Source organism: Chiloscyllium plagiosum, unplaced genomic scaffold (genome assembly GCF_037043375.1).
Source record: "Chiloscyllium plagiosum isolate Xiang-an unplaced genomic scaffold, Cpla_swu_hap1 HiC_scaffold_2, whole genome shotgun sequence".
Taxonomy (NCBI): Eukaryota; Metazoa; Chordata; class Chondrichthyes; order Orectolobiformes; family Hemiscylliidae; genus Chiloscyllium; species Chiloscyllium plagiosum.
In genome coordinates this window covers 3745126-3772906 of record NW_028270140.1, presented here as the reverse complement: position 1 = coordinate 3772906, position 27781 = coordinate 3745126, and the positions used below count along the sequence as shown (strand labels likewise).

Here is a 27781-nt window from a genome sequence, read left to right as displayed (position 1 = left end):
ATCGATGTAGCGGAGGAAAAGGTGGGGGGTGGTGCCAGTGTAGCTGTGGAAGATGGACTGTTCCACATATCCTACGAAGAGGCAGGCATAGCTGGGGCCCATGCGGGTGCCAATGGCTACTCCTTTGGTTTGGAGGAAGTGGGAGGATTGGAAAGAGAAGTTGTTCAGGGTGAGGACTAGTTCAGTCAGTCGAAGGAGGGTGTCAGTGGAAGGGTACTGGTTGGTTCGGCGGGAAAGGAAGAAGCGGAGGGCTTCGAGGCCTTCGTGATGGGGGAATGGAGGTGTACAGGGACTGGATGTCCATGGTGAAGATAAGGCGTTGGGGACCGGGGAAGCGAAAATCATGGAGGAGGTGGAGGGCGTGGGTGGTGTCCCGAACGTAGGTGGGGAGTTCTTGGACTAAGGGGGACAGGACCGTGTCGAGGTATGCAGAGATGAGTTCGGTGGGGCAGGAGCAGGCTGAGACAATGGGTCGGCTGGGGCAGTCAGGTTTGTGGATTTTGGGCAGGAGGTAGAAACGGGCGGTGCAGGGTTGTGGGACTATGAGATTGGAGGCGGTGGATGGGAGATCCCCTGAGGTGATGAGGTTATGGACGGTCTGGGAGATGATGGTTTGGTGGTGGGAGGTGGTGTCATGGTCAAGGGGGCAGTAGGAGGAGGTGTCCACGAGCTGGCGTTTAGCCTCAGCGGTGTAAAGGTCGGTGCGCCAAACTACTACCGTGCCTCCCTTGTCTGCTGGTTTGATAGTGAGGTTGGGGTTGGAACGGAGGGAGTGGAGGGCTGCACATTCCGAGGGTGAGAGGTTGGAGTGGGTGAGGGAGGGTGGAGAAGTTGAGGTGGTTAATGTCGCGGCGGCAGTTGGCTATGAAGAGATCGAGGGTGGGTAAGAGGCCAGCACGGGGTGTCCAGGTGGATGGGGTGTGTTGGAGGCGGGAGAAGGGGTCGTCAGAGGGTGGGCGAGAATCTTGGTTGAAGAAGTAGGCACGGAGGCGAAGGCGGCGAAGAATTATTCGATGTCTCGCCGTGTGTTGAACTCGATGATCCGAGAGCGTAGGGGAATGAAGGTGAGGCCTCTGCTGAGGACTGATCTTTCATCCTCAGAGAGGGGTAGGTCTGGAGGGATAGTGAAAACACGGCAGGGCTGGGAGCTAGGACCTGGTGTGGGGCTGGAGCTGGGAGTGGGGGTGGGGTTGGGCGTGGGGGCGGGGAAGGAGATTGGTGTGGGGGCGGATTTGGGCGTGGTGACGGAGATCGGCATGGGAGTGGGGTTAGGCGTGGTGACGGAGATCGGCATGGGGGTGGAGTTAAGCGTGGTGACGGAGATCGGCGTGGGGGCAGAGTTGGGCGTGGTGACGGAGATCGGCGTGGGGGCAGAGTTGGGCGTGGTGACGGAGATCGGCGTGGGGGCAGGGTTAGGCGTGGTGACGGAGATCGGCATGGGGGTGGAGTTAAGCGTGGTGACGGAGATCGGCGTGGGGGCAGAGTTGGGCGTGGTGACGGAGATCGGCGTGGGGGCGGGGTTAGGCGTGGTGACGGAGATCGGCATGGGGGTGGAGTTAAGCGTGGTGATGGAGATCGGTGTGGGGGCGGAGTTGGGTGTGGTGACGGAGATCGGCATGGGGGCGGGGTTAGGCGTGGTGACAGAGATCTGCGTGGGGGTGGAGTTAAGCGTGGTGACGGAGATCGGCGTGGGGGCAGAGTTGGGCGTGGTGACGGAGATCGGCGTGGGGGCGGGGTTAGGCGTGGTGACGGAGATCGGCATGGGGGTGGAGTTAAGCGTGGTGACGGAGATCGGCGTGGGGGCAGAGTTGGGCGTGGTGACGGAGATCGGCGTGGGGGCGGGGTTAGGCGTGGTGACGGAGATCGGCATGGGGGTGGAGTTAAGCGTGGTGATGGAGATCGGTGTGGGGGCGGAGTTGGGTGTGGTGACGGAGATCGGCATGGGGGCGGGGTTAGGCGTGGTGACAGAGATCTGCGTGGGGGTGGAGTTAAGCGTGGTGACGGAGATCGGCGTGGGGGCGGAGACACATGCGGTGTTGTGGTCGTGCAGGTTAGTGATGTCACTGGGGGCAGAAGTGGCTGCGGCGATGGCAACCCAGGGGGCGGAAGCGGCTGTGGTGACAGTGTTATTCCCGATAGCCGCGGAGGCCGTGAATCTGTCGGCAATGGTCTTCCTGGCGATCGTGGAGGCGGTTGTCTGGGTGGTGATCACGGGGGCGGTTGTCTGGGCGGCGATTGCGGAGACTGCGAGGTCGGTGGGGGCGGAAGTGACGTCATGGTCCGCGGTTTATTAACCCTGGGTAAATCAGGGAGCCCTGGCTGACAGATATAAACAGGAAATTGGCCAAACTAGCCATAAACAAGTCGAGGCAGCGGGCCGTGGAGGGGGTCGTTAGGGCCGACTGCCTGCCCCTCTTTCGCGGTTATGTTAGAGCCCGGGTGTCCTTGGAGAAGGAGCACGCGGTGTCCACCAACACCCTGGAGTTGTTCAGGGAGAGGTGGGCGCCACAGGGAGTGGAGTGCATTATTTCCCCCTCCAACTCTATTTTGACTTAATCCCTGCCCTCCCCTTCACTGTTTGATCACACATCATTGCCCTTTGATGTGAAGGGCATTGCTTGTCACTGGCCACTCAGGTGTTTTCCTATCTTCCTGGTGGTGGAAATTGAATAAAGATTCGAGCACCTTGTGTCTCTCACTGTGTCGCACACCTGCACACATACACACACCATGGGTGCTGGGAAAAAAATAAGCACTACCGCAGTTAGGCGGCAGTGTGGGGGTTAGGAAAAAAAAGAAAAAAAGAACAGGAATGTCAAAGGTTCTCTTTACGCTAGAAGAAATAAAAAAAGAAAAAAAATAAGCAGGATATTCAGAAGGTCTCCTCATGCTCGGGGCTGGCTCTGAGCTGGCTGGTCACAGGCCATGTACAGTGCACATGTAAATAAAGGGTGACTTGGTGACGGGACAGTGGTCTCTGCACAGCCACGTCAGTCAACTTCAAATTACCTGGTTCATTCGTACATGAAATCATCATAAAGTGACACATGCCAAGATTGCACCTCATGGTCAACCAATCCAGGCCAGTCATTAAACAAAAAGTCAGCAATACATAGGTCACTGTGGTTAACTTTTCATCCAGCTCCTTTTTTCCTGTTTGTTTTACCTTGGCTATGAGTGCTCTCAATGAGTTGAAGCAATGTGTCAGGTAGTAGGAGCTCTGATTACAGCCCAGGCTGTGAAGAATCACCCTGAGAATGTTTCCCAAGACACTGTCCTTACAGTCGGATACCAAAATTGCCTATAATATGGTAAAATGAAGGCATGTTAGATTAATCGCAAGCCATCAAACTCAACATTTTATGATACAGTATAAATACAGTAATAATTATTGGATATTTCAATTATAAATGAATACTGAGACCTTTCAATGTCAGAAAAAAGTAACAGCAACTTCCTCCTTTCAATGACAGAGCCAGACTACATTAGTAACTTGTAAAATATGAATAATGGAGTCAATAAACGTGATCAAACGTCGGCTTCGGAATACTTGTTTATTACTGTCCCTCTTTTGTGTAAAAATTATTGCTAACTGTTTCAGTTCTTCTTAATAAACCTTATCACTCTGATGAAAGGACCAGTCAGAAACTCAATACCAATCCTTCAACAATGTAGCCAACAACAGGGAAAGGGACTCTCTCATCAACTATTTTTCTCTTCCTGGCTCCCCCAAACCACTTAGTTACATAAAAAAAACTGTTGCATACTAAATATATAGATTTAACTGGTTTACAGGAGCCTTTTTTTTAATGAAGGACTGGTATCAAAATAGGCAACTGTGGGTCAGTCCACTCATATACACATATAGTATACTGGTACCAACAGACTTCCTTTTTCATTCATGGGGCATGTGGGCATTGCTGGCTGGGGCACCATCTATTGTACAGCCCCTGTAACTGGATTTAAACCTACAGCATGTGGACTGCAGTTGTTCAAGAAGGCAGCTCACCCCCACATTCTCAAGGGCAGCTAGGGACGGGCAATAAATACTGGTCCAGCCAGTGACACCCAGATCCCACAAATGAATAAAAGGTTCCATTTGGAACCAGCGCATTCAGTTTGTTGATAGAGCACCAACCTGAAATAATAATCACAGCAGAATAATTCTTCAATCTAATGAGAAGTGCATCTCAGCCGTGGCATTCAGAAATAAATATAAAAGCACCTACTTTTCAGAGTGAAATCCAATACAGGGGTCCCCGACTTACAAATGTTTGAGTTACTAGTGCTGTTAAGTATGAATGCAATTCCATGCCGGGATGTAAATTTAAATTTCCAACATATCTGGTCTCCTTGTTGTGAAACTTGAAAGGGTTCAGAAAAGATTTACAAGGATGTTGCCAGGGTTGGAGGAACTGAGCTACAGGGAGAGGCTGAATAGGCTGGGGCTGTTTTCCCTGAAGCGTCAGAGGCTGAGGGGTGACCTTATAGAAGTTTACAAAATTATGAGGGGCATGGATAGGATAAATAGACAGAGTCTTTTCTCATGGGTCGGGGAGTCCAGAATTAGAGGGCATAGGTTTAGGGTGACGGGGGAAAGATATAAAAGAGACCTAAGGGGCAACTTTTTCACGCGGAGGGTGGTACGTGTATGGAATGAGCTGCCAGAGGATGTGGTGGAGGCTGGTACAATTGCAACATTTAAGAGGCATTTGGATGGGTATACGAATAGGAAGGGTTTGGAGGGATTTCGGCTGGGTGCTGGCAGGTGGTACTAGATTGGGTTGAGATATCTGGTCGGCGTGGACAGGTTGGACCAAAGGGTCTGTTTCCATGCTGTACATCTCCATGACTCTATGACCATTTCTTGTACCTACAAAGGTTAACTGTATATTATCCTGCATTGTGTTCCAACTTGAGCACAAGTTGACTTGTAAACAGACTCAAGAACAGAACTCATTCACAACTGTCTGCAGTGTGATTCACTAACTGGAGTTTACTCAATATAAACAATTAAATTGTAAAAAGTCAATATCCTTTCACCAATGTTACCTTTATAATTATCTCTAGTGTGTCTAAAATAACGAGATTAGCCTCCGTAACTAGGTTTCCAGAGACCAGCGCTTCCTGATCCAGGTCTGCTTTAGTTCTGAAAAAGAAAAACAAAAGAACAATCACTGGCGTCAGCATGTTATATGTTTTTAAAGACAGATTTTGACAAAGATTTTCTACCAGCATTCATCAGGATAGATAGGCAGGGGTCATGTTGGCAGGGGGCTGTGTGGTGTCGAGTTTGTGGAGGGTGATGTCAGAGGCTTGCAGCTGTGGAGTTGGCTGAAGTTTTGCTCATCCACGTTAGAAAAGCAGTCTGACATTGCAGGGGCAATTAAAGAAAAGAAAGTTGTTGAAGATTTAGAGTTTGATGATATTGGTGTCCATTGATATTGACACTGTACTTCTGAAATGGATAAAACCTGAACTTTTTGGAATTGGTAAAATATGAAGGAAGACAAACAGTGCATGAATGATTGAAGGATTGTGCTTTCAACTAATTTAAAATAAATGTGCCATTAACTTGCACTGTAGTGTAGTGATTGGAGGCACAGTAAAGGTAGTCACCATAGTCATACCAGACCATAGGGCTGCTCTCTCATTAGCGAGAGAGATGACTGATGGGGGTTTAACCTGAGGGTCACTGTGCCTTAGGTGAGGGGAGGGGTTGAGCAAGAGACTCCTTCATGGTAATCTCAGCACACAATAGTGCAAACTGACCTTTGAGAGTTGGCATTCTTGCACTGTTTTGTGTTGCTAATCTCAACTAAGGCAGTAGTTGAGAAACTACAATTACCCATATTATTTCCAAGTTAAGAAAAGTGCGTTCCAGAACAAGATCTCAAGGTCCAGTAAATGCTTCCTTTGTTTACAATCAGATCAGTTATCTGGACAAAATACACCCTGCCTGTTTCATTCGGATAAGCGAAGTTGTTCTGTATTTAAAATCAGGTGAGGTTTCCACTGATCACTTTCCAGATATTCCTGTCAGGAATTCTCTCTGTATATAGATGTTGGATGGAGTCAGGCTGCTTTACAGTCAAATGGCTGGTGGCTATGCAATCTGAGCTCACAGGCAAGAAAGTGTACAATGCACTGGCAGAACCCTTATGGCAGTCGTGTCCATACCTCTGAGCCAGGGGACCCAGGTTCTGGAGGTGTGTAATAACATCTCTGAACAGGTTGGGTAGAGAAATATCAACAATGCACCAGTGGGGGGGACAAATTTACTGGGTTGGAGAGGAGGTGAATATTAGAATCAAAAGCAATATTTGAAAAAAAACTGTTAAGTAATGTGATCGATGAACCTAATTCTAAATATGTCAAAAATTATCTTCACCGGCGAGCTGGGATTCTTCACTTGTCATTTATATAAATGATTTGAATATGAACATAGGAGGTATGGTTAGTACGTTTGCAGATGTGGTGGTCTAGTGGACAATCAAGATGGTTATCGCAACTTACAATGGGACCCTGATCAGATAGGACAATAGGTGAGGAGTGGCAGATGGAATTTAATTTAGATAAATTTGAGGTGCTGCATTTTGGAAAGACAAATCAGGGCAGGATTTATAAGGTCCTAGGGAGTGTTGCTGAACAAAGAGATCTTTGAATACAAGTTCATAGTTCCTTGAAAGTAGAGTCGCAGGTAGAAAGGATAGTGAAGAATGCATTTGGTATGCTTTCCTTTGTTGGTCAGAGCATTGAGTATAGGAGTTGGGAGGTCTTGTTGAGGCTGTACAGGATATTGGCTAGGTCACTTTTGGAATATTGTGTGCAATTCTGTTCTCTCTCCTATAGGAAGGAAGTTGTGAAACTTGAAAGGGTTCAGAAAAGATTTACAAGGATGTTGCCAGGGTTGGAGGGTTTGAGCTACAGGGAGAAGCTGAATAGTCTGGGGCTGTTTTCCTTGGAGTGTCAGAGGCTGAGGGGTGACCTTATAGAGGTTTATAAAATCATGAGGGGCCTGGATAGGATAAATCTCTGGGATAGGGGAGTCCAAATCTTGAGGGCATACGTTTAATGCGAGGGGGGAAAGATTAAAAGGGACCAAAGGGGCAACATTTTCATGCAGATTGAACAGTGATATATAGAAGAGAGTTGAAATAAAATTACACACCCAGGTGAAAGACCAAGGGAATAGCACTGATTGGATACTTTGCCCAAATTACCAGTATAGGCACAATGGGCTGAACTACAATGGTAGTTCTGTCTACATCCTTGTATCCTTATTTTCCTTCCTTCTGTGTTATACCATTCAATCATTTTATACTGACAGATCTTTTAATTAGTCACATACTTTTCCTGTCTCTCATTGCCTTGTCGCCACTGCGTTTGATCTTTTCTCCATCGCAGGTTTTCATTTATTCCAAAGTTTCTTTCATTTCCTAAAAAGAATGTAATTAATTAATAAATAGGCAAAGTCTTTGAGTGGAATTGAATCTAACTGACATGGGCTTAGCTCATCAGCTGGAGAACCAACAGGGAAACCATCTTTGCAACAGAGGGGCAGCAAGTTAAACCAGATGAAGCACTTGGTAAGGAAGAAGTCCCATCCCTGTCCCCACACCCAGTCAAGCAGAGGCTAGTAGCTCTGATTATAGGCAGGAAGGGCCACCAGGGACAGTGGCTGCTAATAGTATTGTACCCAAGACAAGGCCTACGATAGCTTAAGGACTTAGATGACATGAGGATGAGGGTAGCAGTCAGAAGCAATCCCAGCTTAATTCTGGGTCCCTTGGTCAAGCACTGAGTGCTCAATGTGAAAGAGGTACTTCCTCTATAGGGACACAGACAAACCCAGCATGGTTCAGCTTGTTGGACGCATAGGAAAGCTATTCCACTTGTATGTAAGCCCTGAACCATCACTAAATTTCATTGGCCATGGGAATAATTGGCTCAATAGTGAGTGCAGTTCACACCTCTCCACAATTGGGAACATTTTCCCCATGGGCCCCAACCTAATTATGGGCATTTCCTTCCCTCTGGAGGCTGACATGCAGCCTCTCCCACGATTACATGGATTGTGTTGCCATGTTCTCCACACAATGGACTGCAGTAAATCCAACCGGAGAGCCAGGTCACTGCTGACAAGATGGAATGTCTGTTATGAAGCAATAATATAATTGACTCAAACTGGGACTAAGTTTTAAGCAGCAGTATCAGAAAAAAAAATCTGTGCTTTTGTCAGTAGCAAGTTGCACACAGAGACTCTGAATTGAGGCTTCAGCATTGGAGCTGATTCTCAGCTTCCTGCTCAGTACACAGAATTAATTTTGTCATGTCAGAGTTGAAAAAGCATTTACCAATTTCTTAATATTCACTTTTGTGGTTCAGGTACCATCTGCATTTCAAAACTGGGCTAAGCCTTGTAATGACTTTCACATGCAGTGATGAAAGCCCAGTGATACTCCTGTCAATAAGGGCTGTGACTGTGGTATTTTGCTGCTTTTAATATCTCTGCCTGCCAGTTGAGAAGCTGTTTGCCATAGTGGACTGCAGAAGCAGTACTGCCACAGCATAAACATCTGGGAGGCAACCAGAGTTATCCCGGGACGCTGTCGGACTCAGTGGTTAAGTTATTTGTTATGTGCACCAATGTGGACTTTCAATAATTGGCCTGTACTCAATTTCCCTGACAAGGAAATATTTTGAAGATAAATTAAGAAAACAATGCAAGGTAGTGTATTTGGTAGGGAGTTATTGTTTTCATCTTTCTGTAATATATAGCAGAACCGCAGATCTCCACATATCAAGACTGTTATAGAACTACTCCTACTTGACGTGTTTTGTAATTTTAACAACAATTTGTGGATATGATTGGGATGGTAAAAAACTTACAGGCATATGAACAGTAATACACAAATAATTTCTTCAAGAAACTAATCTGTATAATAATGTCAGTTAACAAAAATAAAATACTAAAAGTATTAACTATCATGCATCTTGGGATGGGAGGACTGGATTGGTCAGGACTATATTTACAGGGGTTTAGAAGAATACATGGAAAACCTCAGAGAACCCTAGAACTTTCTCACAGGACGAGACAGGGTAAACACAAGAAGGGTGTTCCCAGTGAGTGGGGAGTCCAGAGCCAGGGAGTCACAGACTAAGGATGTCGAACTGACAGGAGAAGAAATATCTTCTCCTGAAGAGTGGGGAGCCTGTGGAATTCATTGGCACAGGAAGTGGTTCAGGTCAAAGCATTGTATGTTTTCAAGTAGGAGTTACAGTCAGTTCTTCTATAATGTGATGGTTGCGTTCTTATGCAACCCTGCATTATAGTAAAAGTGCACTTTACAAACAGCACTTAAAGTGTTGGCGATGTAATTGTAATATAACCAACACATGTTTAAACATTCACGTTTAGAAACATTGTCAATCACATTACTGTGAATTCGCGTTAACAAAACACATATTACAGCAGGATGACCTGTAGATGTAGTCCTTAGGACTAAAGGGATCAAAGGGCATGGGGTGAAAGTGGCAACATGGGACGAAATAGAATGATCAGTCACAATCATAATGAAAGGCAGAACAGGCTCAAAGGGCTGAATGGCCTATTCCTGTCCCTACTTTCTATGTCTCTATGAATAGAAAATATTTTTAATAGATGAATTAAGTGCAGTATAAAAAATAAAATTTGGAAATAACTTATCTCTGCCACGTATTTTTCTCCTTTTCTTTTTAGCCTCTCATTTCTCTTGGGGTCACCACAAGGCTAGCTCATCACCTCTCTCTAATTCCTCTGTGAGTGACTGCATTTAAGTCTTTTCCCACAGCTTCTTTCAATTTGGTCATCAGCTTTCCATTTCTCCTCCTTTCCTCCTTCCTGACAGTCCCACGTCCATCACTGGCTTCATCACATTTTCTCTCTCTCCACAACAGGGAACAATATTATTCCCATCTCTTCTCAACTGCATCCTTCAATGCTCCCAGCCTTGTTGCTGATGCCCTGAAGTACTGGTTCATGTTCTTTCGCATCACTCCACAGATCCATCTCAGTTCCTGCTTCTCACTGCTATCCAGGCACTAAACCTCCTTCCTAGCTATGGTCCAAGATCCTGTGCTGGTCTCACAACTGTCTTAGAGATTTTTTTCTTTCCAATGTAGAGATATTTTTTCTATCATGTAATACTCCATTACCTGACCCTATGACTCCAACCCATCAGCGTTTGCTGTATCTCTCACTTAGACAGACAGCACTTTTTCTTCTCATTGTGTAAACAAAGGAAATGGTTTGAGCTGAAAACAAAGGTGAGTATCCTACCTGGCCCACGGCATCGCTTCATCATCTCTCCCCTGGCTCCTGCGTTTCCCAGAAGCACTTCCTCCAGTCGTGCCTTGGTGTGTTTGCTTTTCTGGAGGGCCTGTGTGCTGACTTTATCTGAAGTTACTTTGCTCTGAAAAGTAAATGACAGGTTTCTTCTACAACAATCCAGTGCTGTCGTTTCTTTTGATACCAAGTGTTACGACATTCTCTTAAGTTTTCTCTGAAGTTCAAAATCAACGTACAATGCAAATAACAGGACATGCTGTACAGCACTGAGGTGGTGGGGAGAGGTAACTGCTAGTCCCTGTTAAAGGAACCTGGAGGTATCTCTAAAGTAACTTCATAGGAGCATTTTATTTTGTACAAAGAGTGGTGTCTGTGTGGAATGAACCTCCAGAAGAAGTGGTGGATGTGGGTACAGTTGTAATGTTTAAAAGACATTTGGATAAGTACACAAATAGGAAATGTTTGGAGGGCTATGGGCCAAATGCAGGCAGCTGCAGCTAGTTTACTTTGGAATTCTGGTTGACATGGACCAAAGGGCCTGTTTCTGTGCTGCCTGACTCTATAACTTCACAATAGTTAATATTTGCAGATCTAATTAGGTGGAGAAATTACTTTGTGGCTGAAAATACATGGATCCTCTGTCATATTTCCAATCTAATAATAGTGGAAATGTTCCTGCTGGGTTGGATACAAAGTTAGGTTCTTCATGTGCCTAGCTCTGGCCTAAAATGGATATATCCGTACAAGGGCTTTGTCAGCATAACCACCACCTACACCAAACATGGCAACTGACTTTGGGGGATAGGTACTTGGTGAGTCAGGGATTCCCGGGCCGAATAACCCTTAATGTATCCTGTGCTTCGGCAGTGTGAGTGTGCTTAGTTTTGGAAATAATCCGAAGTGTAGCTGTAAGTGTGGGTGTAGAGCACTATGAAAAGATTAAGGAACTAATTGGTCACTGTGTGTCTACAATGTGCAATTGTCAAGGTCAGGGGTTTTCCGCAAGTTGTAGTTGGCAGTCTATTTATAAAAGTGTTAACATGATATTCCAACAGCTAAAGCATTATGCAGATAAAAGACGGAAATCTGAATTAATACAGGTCATTTTGGTATAACACAAATTGGTTATGACACGTTTGACAAATTGTGGACACAGTTTTCTATAGTGATCTTCCACAGCACAATTTTCTATCGCAGCTTTCCTTAGTGCAGGGGTACAGAGGAACACAACTATCGCGTTTTAGCAGAACGACCCATATTCGAAAATGTTAGCGCGTAGAATCAAGAAAGGATCTCAACTGAAAATGCTAACTCGTCTTTCTCTTGATTTTGATGCAGAGAGAATTGTTTGGTGCTCCCAGATTTTTAAAATAATACCGTTTCTTATTTTTCTCCCTCACATAAAAAAAAAGAGGACAGGTACGATTGCCACAGTCTTAGTAGACAGTAGGGCTGCTCACTCATTAGAGAGCAGTAACTGGTGATAGTTTAACCTGAGGGTCACTACACCTCAGGTGAGGGGAGAGATCAGAAGGAGATTTTCTTCATAACCTCTGCTGGTGTAGGAATTGAACCCACGCTGTTGGCGTCACGCTGCATCGTAAACCAGCCATCTAGCCAACTGAGCTAACTGACCCCACTCCCTCATGTAAATACAGGGATAATGCTAGATGTGTAATGGTACCTTCCACAATAAATACAGCACCATGGCTAGTATCCTTACCCTATACTCAAAGCACGAAACACAGAGGTGCAACAGGTCTAGGATCTTGTTGAGTTGGGTGACAGGAAGATCTATAATCCATTTTCTGATAAGTGTTTGATCAGCATTCTTCAAGATCCATAAAAAGGAAATCAGTAAATCCCGACTGGCGTCAGCAGCCAATGGGGTTAGCTGTTTGCTTAGCTGTAAAGAAATGAAACAAAGGAATCAGCAATCATACAAAACCCTAACTCCAGAGGAGTAAAGATGAACCCAGTTTAGACAGTTTATTTCACATCAGTTGAATCTACTGTACAGAGTTTGCTACACAACGTGCAAAAGGAAGAGAAGAAACATAAACAGTATTGGAGATAAAATTCTGCGAGGGGAAAGTGAGGATTGCAGACGCTGGAGATCAGAGTCGAGAGTGTGGTGCAGGAAAAGCACAGCAGGTCAGGCAGCATCCAAGCAGCAGGAGAGTTGACGTTTCAGGAATAAGCCCTTTATCAGGAATTCTGATGAAATACACAGGTCAGCAAGTCAAGAAGCCTATCAGTCTATGATGATAATTTAAAAACAGCAATGTCATTTTACAGCTCATTGCTTCATGCTATCTACCACATGTTACTGAACAAACATTCACGAGATCAGCCACAGATGCTATTTAAAGGGGTCATCCTGTACTTTATTGTTGGTTAATTTGTAATGGCTGTTGCTTGTGCAATACTTGGTGCTTACTAAAGTTCTCAACATTTCTAAAGTCAGCAGGGAGTGGTGTGGTAGATGGTGAAGAGCTTTGTACTGACCTCCCCTTTTGTTGTGAAGCAGCTGCCTCTAAACATGTAAACCTTTCCCTTGGAATACAGCATGTCTAGGAGCACCAGCAGAGAAGGACAGGCTTCTGGAAAAGGGAGGAAGGAGGAGAGACGTGCTCTGAATATACCCATCCAGAGTTTGAGGGGAACCTTTCCTCCTGGCTGGAACACAATGACAATCAAAGGGACTGCTACCAATACTTCAGGAAGAACACTCACAGGAATCTGTGGCCAGCTGCATCCACAATTCAAAAAGCAAGGATGGTATTACCACTAATGTGAAGGTGGCTGTGGCGATGGACTTTTATCTGCTGGCCTTCTTCTAGGAAGCTGCATTTATTTGCAACATTTGCATTTGCCGTTCTCCATGATGAGAGGTCACGGAGTGTCTCAATTCAAAAAGCTCAGTCCATTTTGTTCTTGGCAGTGAGTAAGAGAGGGAGAGCGAATCAAACCTGGGTCCCTGGATCTGTGAGGCACTCTGCTACTCATTGAGCCATTGTGCAGCCCCATTGTATGCCATTGATAACATCCACATTCACTGTGGTGGAAGGGCTGTATAATTAAGGTGGTGGATGGGCTATTGATTACTCAAACTGAACAATATGGAACTTCCTGAACCTGTAGGTGCTGAAAAGCCTTTGCAGAATAAAAATTGAGTTATTTCCCACAGAATTTCCAACCTCTGAATTGCTCCAGTTGAAACAATATTAATGTGACCTAACTAGTTGACTATCTGACAGTTCCACAAGGTTTGGTGGGACATGTGCCATGCAATCTTAGAGAAAGATAACTAGATTCCCTCTCACTGGAGATGGTCATTGCCTGCCTATTGTGTTGTGCAAATATCACTTGCCACATATCTGCCCATGCCTGGATGTTGTCAATATTTTGTTGCCTGTGGAATAAGCTGTTTCATTTCCTGAAGAATGGTGTATGGATTTAAACTTTATGTGATTATCAGAAAATAACCCGACTGGAACTGAAGAACATTCATTCAAGCAGGACAGCTGAGGATTCCTTGTGCCCAAAACATCAATTCTCCTGCTCCTTGGACACTGCCTGACCTGCTGTGTTTTTCCAGCACAACGCTCTCAATTCTGCCTAAGGCTGACAGATTTCCAATACTGTCGGTGCCACCAGATGGGATTGGTGCAGTACCCGAGGTTGATGGAGTTGTTCAATGTTGAAGTTAGATTTGTTAAGTGTTCTGGATGTAGGTTTGCTTACTGAGCTGGAAGTTGAAAATGAACCTTCCATCTCAGCGAGCAAACCTACATCCAGAACCTCAACCTGAGTTAAAAATCTTCTCAAAACCTGCTAACTTTTTAACAGTCTGGGCTCACAGCGAGGGGACTGAAGCATCTGGCAGTGGGGTTGAGCTGGGAAAGATGTGAACAAGGGGAAGATGGAGGACCCCTGGAATGTTCCCAGGAGCTCTAGTCCACTCAGTTAAATCCTGCTGGCAGTGGGATGAGGGCTTTAAGTAAGCAACTCCTGCTAATGGTAACCTTCCAGTGGGGGCTGGGGCTAACAAATGGGCAGCATGTCCTGAGATGGCACACCTGAAATGGATGGCCTCAGAGGTGGCGCCTATTGGAGGTAACATCACAACTAACATCCCACCCCAAAAGACAGAAGCAAACGTCCAGCCCAATGTATCAGTAAGAGAATTTAACCAAAGTCCTATTGAGGGACTATTCACATACCAGAGATGTAAAGGTTGTCGCTGAGCTCTTCAGCATGGTGTTTCCTGCATTTCCAGCTATTGATGAGGCAATGGACGGATTGATGGGGTTGGTGTCGTTCTCACCATCTGAACTACTTGGACGAATCTTCCTGGTCCGAGCATCTGAAGCAACAAATACAGATGGAGAGAACTACCGTGAAGCAGAAATAGAATATCAGACACTGCTGATGACATCTTATTCCTAAACATAATCTTATGATTGATGGCATTACAGGATATGTACAAATTCACAGCAATAACAACAATTGGAAAATTAACAATTTCATGGTTCAGACTTTTTCAGTCCTGAAACCGGTCTCCCTGATGCACAGAGTTCAGCAGAAATAATAACTGACATTCTCTAGCAAGTTATATTAAGTACCTGTTCCATTGGAAATGGTTTTGCAATGTAACCATATTCACAGGGTGATGGATTTGGTCCTGGTTATACACAGCAGACAAATCAACAATTGATACCCACACACATAGGATTCACTCCACTGCCTAGCTGCAGTCTTCACATTTTACAGCAAACTCTCTGGGCAGGTCAATAACAATTATTAAAATGCTTCGATGTTAGTACACACTTCTGGAATAGGTGGGACTTGAACCTGTAATTCCTTGTCCAGAAGTAGGGACACTACCACTGTGCCACAAGACGGCCCTCACTGTCCAGGAACTGTTGACGCTCAGTGCCCAGGGTTACAGGCGAAGGATAATTGATTTCATAACAATGTAAGAATAACACAAATCCCAAAGCATTTTACAGCTACTAAAATATGTTTTGACACACTTTTGTAGGGCAGGAAAGGAACATGGCGACCAACGTGTTGCAGCAAGTTCCCATTACAGCAATGTCATAATGACCAGATAGTTTGGTTTTTGATGTTGATCAATGAATAAATGTTGACCAGAAAAGCAGGGATAACATCACTGCTTTCCTTCAAAACAGTGCCATTGGATATTAATGCTGAAAATGTGTTGCGGGAAAAGCGCAGCAGGTCAGGCAGCATCCAAGGAGCAGGAGAATTGATGTTTTGGGCATGAGCCCTTCTTCAGGAATGAGGCTGTGAGGTGAGGGGGCGGTGAGATAAATGGGAGGGGGTAGGGGGTGAAGGTAGCTGTGAGTGCGATAGGTGGATGGAGGTGGGGGTAAAGGTGATAGGTCAGAGGGGAGGGTGGGGTGGATAATTGGGAAGGAAGATGGACAGGTAGGATAGGTCATGAGGGCGGTGCCGAGTTGGAAGGTTGGATCTGGAATAAGGTGGAGGGAGGGGAAATGAGGAAACTGGTGAAATCCACATTGATGCCATGGGGTTGAAGGGTCCTGAGGCGTTCTTCCTCCAGGCATCCGGTGGTAGGGGAGTGGCGATGGAGGAGGCCCAGGATCTGGATTCCTTGGTGGAGTGGAGGCCACAGGGCGGTGGGGTTGATTGTTGTGGGTGTTCCAGAGGTGTTCTCTGAAGCACTCTGCAATTAGGCATCCTGTCTCCCCAATTTAGAGGAGACTATTTAAAAAGATACAATAAATGACATTTGTGGAAGTGCAGGTGAAACTTTGATGGATGTGGAAGACTCGTTTGGAGCCTAAGATGGAGGTCAGGGGGGAGTTGTGATCACAGGGGAAGGTTCCAGGAGCGGGGGGGGGGGGGGGGGGGGGGGGGGGGGGTTGGTTAGGGGCATGGATCTGACGAGGTAGTTGTGGAGGGAATGTTGTTTATGGAAAGTGGATAGGGATGGGGAGGGAAATATATCCCTGGGGGTGGGGTCTGTTTGTAGATGGTGGAAATGGCGGAGGATGATGCAAAGTATACGGAGGTTGGTGGGGTGGAAGGTGAGGACAAGGGGGTTTCTGTCCTTGTTGCGGTTGGAGGGGTGGGTGCGGGACATGGATGAGATGTGTTGCAGGGCATCATCAACCATGGTGAGAGGGGAAATTCCGGTCTTTAAAGAAGGAGGCCATCTGGTATTTTCTGTGGTGGAACTGGTCCTCCTGGGAGCAGATATGGTGGAGGCGGAGGAATTGGGAATACGGGATGGTATTTTTACAGGAGGCAGGGTGGGAGGAGGTGTAATCCAGGTAGCTGTGGAAGTTAGTGGATTTGTAGAATATGTCAATGTTGAGTCAGTCACCATTGATGGAGATGGAGAGGTCCAGGAAGGGGAGGGAGGTGTCTAAGATAGTCCAGGCAAACTTAAGGTCAGGGTAGAATGTGTTGGTGAAGTTGATGAATTGCTCAACTTCCTTGTGGGAGCACGAGGTGGCGCCGATGCAGTCATCAATGTAGCGGAGGAAGAGGTGGGGAGTGGTGCCGGTGTAACTACGGAAGATGGACTGTTCTGCGTGGCCAACAAAGAGACAGGCATAGCTGGGGCCCATGCGGGTGCCCATGGCTACCCCTTTGGTCTGGAGGAAGTGGGAGGATTCTAAAGAGAAATTATTGAGAGTGAGGACCAGTTCAGCCAAATGAATTAGAGTTATTGAGGGTGAGGACCTAATCTAGTCCCATTTGCCAGCACATGGCCCATATCCCTCCAAACCCTTCCTATTCATGCACCCATCCAGATACCTTTTAAATTGTACCAGCCTCCACCACTTCCTCTGGCAGCTAATTTCATACATGCCCCAACCTCTGCGTGAAACCTTGCCTCTTAGGTCCCTTTTAAATCTTTCCCTTCTCACTTTAAACCTATCCCGTCTAGTTCTGTACCACCCCCCCCCCCACCACCCTGGAGAAAAGACCTTGCTATTCACCCTAAACGTGCCCCAGCATGATTTTGTAAACATCTATAATTGTCATACTATCATATTCATTTTCAATAGTACAAGACTCTCACTCTAGCAAATGTAAAGCAGGTGAAAAGTACCTGTGAAGTCATAGAGCTGTGGCAATGCATCTAGAATGATCCCGATCAGAGGGAGGTACAAGGCAGCTACTTTTGCTTTGATCTCTGGTTTTGAATAGCGAGAGTCCAGATCGTGGGAACACAGCAGACTGACAATGGCATTGACAGCTTTCTTTTGAACCTTTGCTATCCTGCAGGAGTAAGCAAATATCAGATGGTCAATTATTTCTGTTCCAAGTTGTTTCGGCAGTTAATTCACCTGCAAAGAAATATGAAACTCCTTCTTTGAGTTTCACTATTTTTGTACAAATGTTAACAGAAAACACTACTGATTGGGTAAATATTTAATACTTTGTGATGGATGTGGATCTTTGAAATTCTTTGACACAGAGAGCTGTGGGGGCAGATATACCAAGGGTGCGATAGATACATTCTTGATCACTAGAAGAGTCAAGGATTACGGGGAAATCACAGGAAGGTGGACATGGGGAATGTTGGATCAGCCATGATCTGCTTCTGTTCCTGTCTCCTACAGTTCTTATGGTAATGCGTGATTAAGTGCATTTGACAGTGGTACATAGGAAGATGAATAATGGTAACAAAAGATATTCTGTAAAATTGTATTCCTCTGGAATTGAGTGTGTGGTGCTGGAAAAGCACAGCAGGTCAGGCAGCACCCGAGGAGCAGGAGAATCGATGTTTCAGGCAAAAGCCCTTCATCAGGAATGAGGCTGTGAGCCGAGGCTGTGAAGAGGTAAATGTGAGGGGGGTGGGGCTGGAGGAAAGGTAGCTGAGAGTGTGACAGGTGGATGGAGGTGGGGGTAAAGGTGACAGGTCGGAATGGAGGGTGGAGCGGATAGGTGGGATGGAAGATGGACGGTAGGACTGGTCGTGAGGGCGGTGCTGAGTTGGAAGGTTGGATCTGGGGTAAGGTGCAGGGAGTGCAAATGAGGAAACTGGCGATTTCACCAGCACCGCCCTCATGACCTGTCCTACCTGTCCATCTTCCTTCCCACCTATCCGCTCCACCCTCCTCTCCGACCTACCACCTTTACCCCCACCTCCATCCACCTGTCGCACTCTCAGCTACCTTTCCTCCAACCTCAACCCCCTCCATTTAACTCTCCACCCCCAAGGTTCCCAGCCTCATTCCTGATGAAGGGCTTTTGCCTAAAATGTCAATTCTCCTGCTCTTTGGATGTTGCCTGACCTCCTGTGCTTTTCCAGCACCACACTCGACTCTGAGCCTCCAGCATCTGCAGGCCTCACTTTCTTCTAGTGTATTCCTCTGCAGCCAATCTTATTTCCATAAACCTATTAAAAAATTATGAAAAGCTACTGATAGGTTTATGATTTATAGATGATAAATATTCTTTTCAACTACCCATCTCTTTCCACACGCTGGGCACAAGCCCTATCTAGTTCACAGCCATACATGGATCAGTCATTAATGAAGTCATTATCAACTGTTTGTATCTTAGGAAGTTTAGTGTTGATTTGGTTGGGAACAACTGTTCTTTTCAGGCTTACATGAGATTTATTTGTTAACATATCGATCTTCATAAACAAATGTAAACCAGAGGCATGGACCGTACATTCATGATCACTTCCCCCACGAAGAACCCTGTCCCCTCAGCATTAATTCTTACAGCTACTGTACCAAAGATCTCTCACTGATTCCAAATACATTCCAGCATTTTGCTTCCTAAGTTGCTGAGACCAAAACATTTTTTCACTTCATGACTCAGGGAAGTAAGTATTGGAATAAACTCATCACTATAGCCAACAGGTAAACAATTTATCATTCGACAACTAATCAGTAAATTGGGCACTTTAGAGATGTATTGGTAGACTGGATTTAGAATTAGTTACAGTACTGGTGAGGGAAAGTTTGACGGTGGCATATTTAAGAGTGGTTTGAGCAGAAACTCAGCTGTATGTTTGACATTATTTAGTGGTGGGTTTGTGCAGAAATGAATGGACATGTTCACTGAAATCTAGGTCAGTTGATTCACCAAAATATATTCAAATAAATCAAAAACAAAGTGAAGAACTGAAGTTAATAGTTACAGTTGGAGTTAGTGTAGCCCCATAACCTGTTCATTCAAATGGCTGGCCAGTCGCTAGCCACATTCAACTAATTTGCTCTCTGAATCCGCCGATCTGAGAACCGTTTTTTATTGATTCAAGGGATGAGGGCATGACTGGCCAGGCCAATACTTATTACCCATTCCTAATTACCCAGAGGGCAGTTAAGAGTCAGCCACATTGCTGTGGGTCTGGAGTCACATGTAGGCCAGACCAGGTAAGACAGCAGTTTCTTTCCCTAAAGGACATTAGTTAACCAAATGGGTTTTACCTGACGATCGGCAACAGTTCATGGTCAACCATCATGAGATTCTTCATTCCAGATCATGTGAGTCCATTACAAATAACTAATTTGTTTCACTGAAATGTGAACAGAGGTTAAACCCCATACCCTTCTATGTCAGTATCCAGTGCAGCTGTGAGCTCAGTGAACAGCAGTCCAGTCAGAAAGTGCTGTTGACGATAATCAGCTGAAAGCTCAAACATGTTGGCAATCCTTTGGTCTTGGACACTTGAAGACGAACTAGAATTCTATTGAATAGAAAAGACACGGTTAAAAGAAATTGACATACAAATGGACTCAGGAAGAATTCCAACAGCACACTCAACTGCTCTTCAATTCTCCTAGTCTGTGCTGTTTAGCTGACCTCTCAGCAGCACAGCTAACGACCACACTCCGAAATTTTGAGTCTACATCTGTCTCCTTCTCATATTTACTGAGCTTTAGTCCCTCTCTAACTTGTGCAAACTGATCCCAAACTGTCCAGACTGAACAACTAAAAATGTTCCACAAACCCTGACACTGTCACGGATCTGAAACGAATGTTTCCACTAGACAACACTTTAATAAAAAAAAATGGGATGGCTACATTTCCGAGAGAGTGCTGACTTGCTGGATACAATTTGGATACATGGAAACAAACTTCATTATAAACCCCCCAATGGCCTGATCCATAGATCAGGATCCATCAATATTGTCTGCAAGCAGTGGTCTTACTGATTAAACATCATTTGCTCCTTTGTCATTTAAACATTTTTTTAGCTTGATTAGATTAGATTAGATTACTCACAGTGTGGAAACAGGCCCTTCGGCCCAACAAGTCCACACCGACCCGCCGAAGCGCAACCCACCCATTCCCCTACATTTACTTCTTTACCTAACACTACGGGTAATTTAGCATGACCAATTCACCTAACCTGCACATCTTTGGACTGTGGGAGGAAACTGGAGCTTCTTGAGAATTGTAAGTGATCACGATGATCAGCACCTGACTTGGACTGGCAGAGGAAAACTAGTAGCAAAAGACACCTCCAATATTGGCCATTAACCAAACTCACACTGTGGGTTTCAATGAAAGAGTACAACAGCCAGCCTTCATCTCAATGATGAGCAAATGCACGAGACAAGAGTTTCTTTATCTGTGTGAATGGAACATGTTATGAAGAACTGCGCAAGACACTAAACACTACATCATCAAAGCAAATTCACAGTGAGGTTCACAAAGCAAAGTCAGCTGAACGTGATGCATGGTTGTCTTTACCTGTGATGATATTGAGAGGCATGGGGAAGCTGGTGCAGACAGATTGGTGATAAAGAAAAGGTTGAGGCTGAGATAGTGTTCATGGCTGCAGAGAATCCTCAGGAACTCCAGTCTCATCGAAATGAGGGTGGGCATTGATTGCAGTTTGATAGAAAGCTACAATGGAACAGATTCAAAAGAATGTTAATGAAACCAACGTATTTTATAGACTCCTCGGATGCTGCCTGAACTGTGTGCTTTTCCAGCACCACTTTAATCTAGACTCTGGTTTCCAGCATCTGCAGTCATTGTTTTTATCTAACTTATTTTATAACCAACTTTTGCTATAAATTCAGTGTCTTATAATTGTGTATTCCACAACCACCTGATGAAGGAGCAGCGCTCCGAAAGCTAGTGCTTCCAACTAAACCTGTTGGAGTGTAACCTGGTGTTGTGTAGTTTTTAACTTAGTCCACAATATAGATGGCTGATTTGTTACCTTTTTAATTTTGTCTGCTTTCCTTCCTACAGTAGCTGGGTAATACTTCACTTAAGTGAGCATTCAGCTGTGAAACTAGACAGTCACGTTGTCATGTTATTTCACAACTGGGGCAACAGAGTCATGACATAAACATCATGGACTACTGGACAGTGAGCAGTGTCTCTCTTTGACAAGGGTAATGCAGCTAACTACTGAACTGCAATAGCAGAGGCTCACTAGCTCAACCATGATCAGAATTGAATTCAGGCAGCCATCCTAATATATACAGTAAAGAACCAAGGGTTAACAGCTGGATTCTTCTCAAGTTTTCCTCCAAAACCATGCAGCACAACAGCAGAATATGAAGAGAAATCGGGTTGGAAGACTGATTGTTATTAGAAGGCTGGAAAGGAATACACATGCCCCAGTTTCAGTGCACAAGTTAACCTTCTGCCTGTTGATCATCCAGTCACAGATGTACGGAGTGGGTGGAAGGTACAGCCTGGGAACCCGCTGCAGTGCTGCCTCATTTTCCCCGAATAGCAACAGCAGCAGCAAACCCCCACCAAGTTTCCACCATACCTGTTTAATGAGCCCCCAAATCTGTGAGCGTGTTTTATACTGAGGGAAATACTGTGCCTGAACTCCCCCGATGGAAAACACATCTTGGAGAAACCTTCAAGATGTACGAGAATGTGTTTATTTTGAGTTTTAAAAGGCAGTGAGCTGTGATGTTGTGTTCTTTCCTTCAAATGGAACACAGCCAGATGGTAACTATATCATAAGGTAATGGGCTATGGCGACACATTTGTAATCATTAAATAACTAAGCTTTCAATCTTCTCCATGTCAAAGGAAGAGTCTGTGTAGGAATCGAGAGAAATTGACCTGTCCTAGTGGCTCTGTCACGGGACAAAAGCAGATCATCTTTTGGCAGGGGCACTGGGAGTAGGCTATCTAATTGTTCCTTGGTCTGGTGTAGTTGGCCCTGTTAAAATCTAAATGGAAAGAGAACATAGAAACAAATTGAATAACTGTGAACATATAACACAGGAAAGACAAAAGAATCAATGGTAGAAATGGTCAAATCCTGGAACTTCACCATGGGACTGTAATGACCCATCTCAATTCCACTCTCCATTCTTTCAAGAGAATCATCCAAATAACTTGCCATTGCCACCAGGAAAACAACAGAGAGTAATCTGCTAGGGATTTGTCATTCTTTGGTGTCATTTCATGAATATCCATGATTTTAGGCATTTGATCATTTTCAACAACGAATGTTGCTAAATATATTTTGTTCAGAAAGTAACATAGTGCCTGAGTTGTTGCAAAGTTGGTGCTGTGTGAACAACATATTTACATTCAAGTGACTTCCATGACTATCTGGTCATGTCCACGCCCCCAACAACCCACCCTCCCGTCCTGGCACCTTCCCCTGCCACCGCAGGAATTAGATTAGATTAGATTAGATTAGATTAGATTACAGTGTGGAAACAGGCCCTTCGGCCCAACAAGTCCACACCGACCCGCCGAAGCGAAACCCACCCATACCCCTACATTTACCCCCTTACCTAACACTATGGGCAATTTAGTATGGCCAATTCACCTGACCCTGCACATCTTTGGACTGTGGGAGGAAACCGGAGCACCCGGAGGAAACCCACGCAGACACGGGGAGAACGTGCAAACTCCACACAGTCAGTCGCCTGAGGCGGGAATTGAACCCGGGTCTCTGGCGCTGTGAGGCAGCAGTGCTAACCACTGTGCCACCGTGCCGCCCAAATTGCAAAACCTGCGCCCACACCTCCCTCTCACCACCATCTAAGGCCCCAAAGGAGCCTTCCACATCCACCAAGGTTTCACCTGTACACCCACCAATATCATTTATTGTATCCGTTGCTCCCGATGCGGTCTCCTCTACATTGGGGAGACTGGACGTCTCCTTGCAGAGCGCTTTAGGGAACATCTCCGGGACACCCACACCAATCAACCACACCGCCTCATGGCCCAACATTTTTCAACTCCCCCTCCCAATCTGCCGAGGACATGCAGAACCTGGGCCTCCTCCACTTGTGCTCCCTCACCACCTGACGCCTGGAGGAAGAACGCCTCATCTTCCGCCTCAGAACACTTCAACCCCAGGGCATCAATGTAGACTTCACCAGTTCCCTCATTTCCCCTCCCCCCCCACCTTAACCCAGTTCCAACCTTGTAGCTTAGCACCGTTCCCATGACCTGTCCTACCTGCCAATCTCTCTTCCCAATCTAACCTCCCCTCTGACCTATCACCGCCATCCCCACCCCCATTCACCTATTGTACTCTTTGCTACCTTCTCCCCACCCCCATTCACCTATTGTACTCTTTGCTACCTTCCTCCACACTCCCTCTGACCTATCACCTCCATCCCAATCCCCATTCACCTATTGTACTCTTTGCCACCTTCTCCCCAGCCCTACCCCACCCCCATTTATCTCTCCACTCTGGAGGCTCCCTGCCTCTATTCCTGATGAAGGGCTTTTGCCCGAAACGTCGATTTTACTGCTCCTCGGATGCTGCCTGACCTGCTGTGATTTTCCAGCACCACTCTGATCTAAACTCTGGTTTCCAGCATCTGCAGTCCTCACCTTTGCCTAACATATTTACATTGCTTGTTGACTTCGAGTTGTACATTAGAAATTCAGCAAGTGAACATGTTTCTTTACCTGGCAGCAATAATTTCTAATGAGACTAAACACAAAGCCACGGTCCATGAGCGATAGAAGGTCATACAGGAAAAATGCCAAGCTTATGTTGATTTTTTCAGCCTGCTCTGTTTCCTATGATCAAAAAAATTAAAATCAATATTTCATTATCCGACAAAACGCTTCCACAGCCTTCCACAGTTTTTGTGATTTTTTACTTAAAAAGTTAGTCTTTCAATCATCAGCGCCTCATTATGATGGAAGAAATGAGGAGGGTGAAGGGGAACACATCAGCAACTAAACTTAAAATGTAAAATACTGTGGATGCCGGAGATCTGAAATTAAAAAAAGAGAAAGTGCTGAAGAGGTCTGGCAGCATCTACGGGGAGAAAAACACAAGTTAATGCTTCTAGTTTAACACCAGGACTGAAGGCAGCTGGGAAGTTGTGTTTTTATGAAGATGGTGAGGGTGCCCAGAGTAAACGAGCAAAAGGGAGTGCTAGCGGTAATAAAGAAGGGTTATAGATACAGAATAGGTGTTAATAGTCGAGGTGAGTAATAGAAATAGGTTAATTTTGCTAAGAGCAAATCCATGCAAACAAGACACAATGTAAAAACAAATGGGAGGACAGTGTCCATGCTCTGAAACTGCTGAACTCAATGTTGAGTTCTGAAGGCTGCAAAATACCTTTGCAGAAAATGAGGTGCTACTCTCCAGCTTATTTTGGGCTTCGCTGGAACATTGGCCAAGGATGGAAACATTAGTCAAAAGCAAAATGGCTTATTGAAATGTCAAATAATTGGAAGGTCAGGGTCATTCTTATAGACAGAGCAGAGGTGTCCCACAAAGCGAGTTCCAATATGCATTTGGTGTCACCAATCTGAAGGAAGCCATATTGTAAGCAGTAGATGTAATGGACTAAATTGACAGAAATACAAGTAGACCACTGCTTCACCTGGATGATGAGTTTAGGAGGGGAAAAGGTATGCTTTAAGCTTTCTGCCTTAGCATGAGACAATGGGTAAGATGAGTAAGTATTAGGAATAATGGAGAAATTAACCAAATTATCATGTGAAGTATGATCCCTGTGGAATGTTGACAAGGGAGGGAAGGAGACAATGTTTTTGATGGTGGCATCCTGCTGGACGTTGCAAAAAAGATGGAGGATCACCCTTCAACTTGAAGATTGGTGGGGTGGAAAGTGAGGACAAGCAGGAAGTTGAACATCATTCTGGGTGGCGGGGAAATTACTGTGAGCAGTTTTGGGCCCCAAATCTCAGGAAGGATGGAATGGCCCTGGAGCGGGTTCAGAGGTTAACGAGAGTAGTCCCATATTGAAAAGCTTAACATATGAGGGACGTTTGAGGACTCTGGATCTTTACTCAGCGAGTCGTGAGTTCATGGAATGCCCTGCCAGTAGCAGTGGTGGACTCTCCCTCATTATGGGCATTTAAGCGGGCATTGGATAGGCATATGGAGGATAGTGGGTTAGTATAGGTTAGGTGGGCTTGGATCGGCGCAACATCGAGGGCCGAAGGGCCTGTACTGCGCTGTATTCTTCTATGTTCTATGTATACTCGATGGAGTTTAGAAGGATGGTGGGGTGGGGGGGGGGGGGGCGTGTGGGGTGGAATCTAATCCAAACATACAGAATACCAAATGGGAGAAAGTGAGGACTGCAAATGCTGGAGATCAGAGTTGAGAGTGTAGTGCTGGAAAAGTACAGCAAGTCAGGCAGCATCCGCGGAACAGGAGAATTAATGTTTTGGGCATAAGCCCTTCATCAGGAAGCCCTTCAATCCCCGAAATGTCGATTCTCGTGTTCCTTGGATGCTGCCTGACCTGCTGTGCTTTTCCAGCACTCCACTCCTGACTCAAAACACTGAATGGCCTGGATGGACAGAGTAGATGTTGGGAAGACATTTCTCTTGGTGGATGAGAGTAGAACCCAAAGGCATAGCCTTAGAGTAAAGGGAAGACCTTTTAGAACGGAGATAAGGAGTAACTTCTACAGCCAGAGAGTGGGGAATCTGTGGAATTCATTGCCACAGAAGGCTGTAGAGGCCAGGTCACTGAAAATATTTAAACCTGGGATAGACAGGTTCTTGAGTATCATGGGGATTAAGGATTACAGGAAGAAAGCTGGTGAATGGGGTTGAGAAACTTATCAGACATGATTAAATGGTGGAGCAGACTTGATGGGCTGAACGGCCTAACTTCTGCTCCTATCTCTTATGGTATTAGGGGAAAGCATGAGGACTGTGGTAAAGGGTCAGGCATGACTGAGGACCCTGTCCACCCACAGTATGGAGCGAGTTGGGTCTTTGGTTGAGGAGAAAGGACATGTCCGATGCATTCCTGTCCAAGGTGGTATCATTGGAACAGATGAGAAACTGAGAGAATGGAATGGAGTCCTTAAAGGAAGCCAGATGTGATGAAATATAATCAAGAACTGGGGAAAACTGGGGTTTTGGCGGATAGAATTAAGAGATTTTTCTTTTAGTGCTGATACTTCTTTAAACATTTCTATGATGTTTTCTGAAAGAAAATCTACCTTTTGTTGTTTCACAAGAATTGTGCCAATCTCTGCTGTAACCACGTTGACGATCGTGGTAATGTCATCTTTGAAGCGATCAGAAAAGCGTAATTTTCGGGAACATTCCTGCTTTTCCATCATGCAAAAGTACTGAGCCATGCTTTTAATCTATTTTCATAAAAAAAACAATTTTCCAGAATCATTATTGGAACATTGCTAAAGATCACAAGTCAATTTTTAATTTCAATCAATTATACATCAGCAAACCAGGCCATAGTTCAGAGATCACAAAAGGTTTCTCAGAAAGATCACAGGAGGATTACCACTTGGATGCTTGGAATAAGTAGACTGACCATGAGAAGGGGGTTGACCAGGCTGGGTTTACAATACATAAAATATTGAGATAGACATAAATCGTATTAGAATTCGCAAAGTGGAAACTGACAAAATGGAAAGTATATGGAAACGATTGATGTGAACCCAAGAGACAGGAAAGGAAAATGATTGAGTATCTGAGAAAGAAAACAAAACAAGCAGCTAAATGACCTAGCTTTGTCAAAATACATCAAGTGAAATAGGTCACAATGACTGTCTGTGGACCTACCAGAAGCTCAAAGAAGAACCAGGCATATTTGAAGACGTTTTCTCTCACCATTCCTGTACTGACGACCATCTGCAGTGCCAGCTCTTCGTGAAATTGCTGGATAATAATTGAAAGCAAAATTTTACAAAAAGGCACCAGGGATGTTTGCCTTTGCTTAGATATGTTTTTTTTTAAGATTTTCTGTTTCCCATTTATGTTTGAGCTACTGTCACAGAACCTTCCTTGAACTTTTATGTCATCAGTGTAGGATTTCTCATTTTCCTTATGAAATACAACAACTGCATTAAACATCACAAAAGATTTCCAAAAAATAAAATTCTACCAGTCATTCCCAAAATATCTTAATTATAAACTCCAGTAATTTACAAACTATTTGTACAGACATAAAACATTGTTCGCATTTGTTTACCCACAGGCTCACAGTGAAGAGATGTCCATGTTGTT

General features: G+C 45.0%; 1 protein-coding gene across 5 annotated transcripts in view; it reads right to left on the bottom strand.

Annotated features, from left to right (window-relative positions):
• dock8 (dedicator of cytokinesis 8) overlaps positions 1-27781 on the bottom strand; it is a 301292-nt gene that overhangs the window by 42322 nt on the left and 231189 nt on the right. For all 5 annotated transcript variants that reach the window (XM_043718191.2, XM_043718205.2, XM_043718201.2 and 2 more), the window contains 12 exons: positions 27338-27433; positions 26752-26901; positions 24218-24331; positions 21053-21208; positions 19903-20042; positions 17445-17614; positions 14557-14699; positions 12054-12236; positions 10322-10454; positions 7352-7439; positions 5053-5149; positions 3167-3301 (listed from right to left, as the gene is read on the bottom strand). In XM_043718191.2, coding sequence (XP_043574126.1) covers positions 3167-3301; positions 5053-5149; positions 7352-7439; positions 10322-10454; positions 12054-12236; positions 14557-14699; positions 17445-17614; positions 19903-20042; positions 21053-21208; positions 24218-24331; positions 26752-26901; positions 27338-27433 — 1605 coding nt within the window. The remainder of the gene's footprint in view (positions 1-3166; positions 3302-5052; positions 5150-7351; positions 7440-10321; positions 10455-12053; positions 12237-14556; positions 14700-17444; positions 17615-19902; positions 20043-21052; positions 21209-24217; positions 24332-26751; positions 26902-27337; positions 27434-27781) is intronic.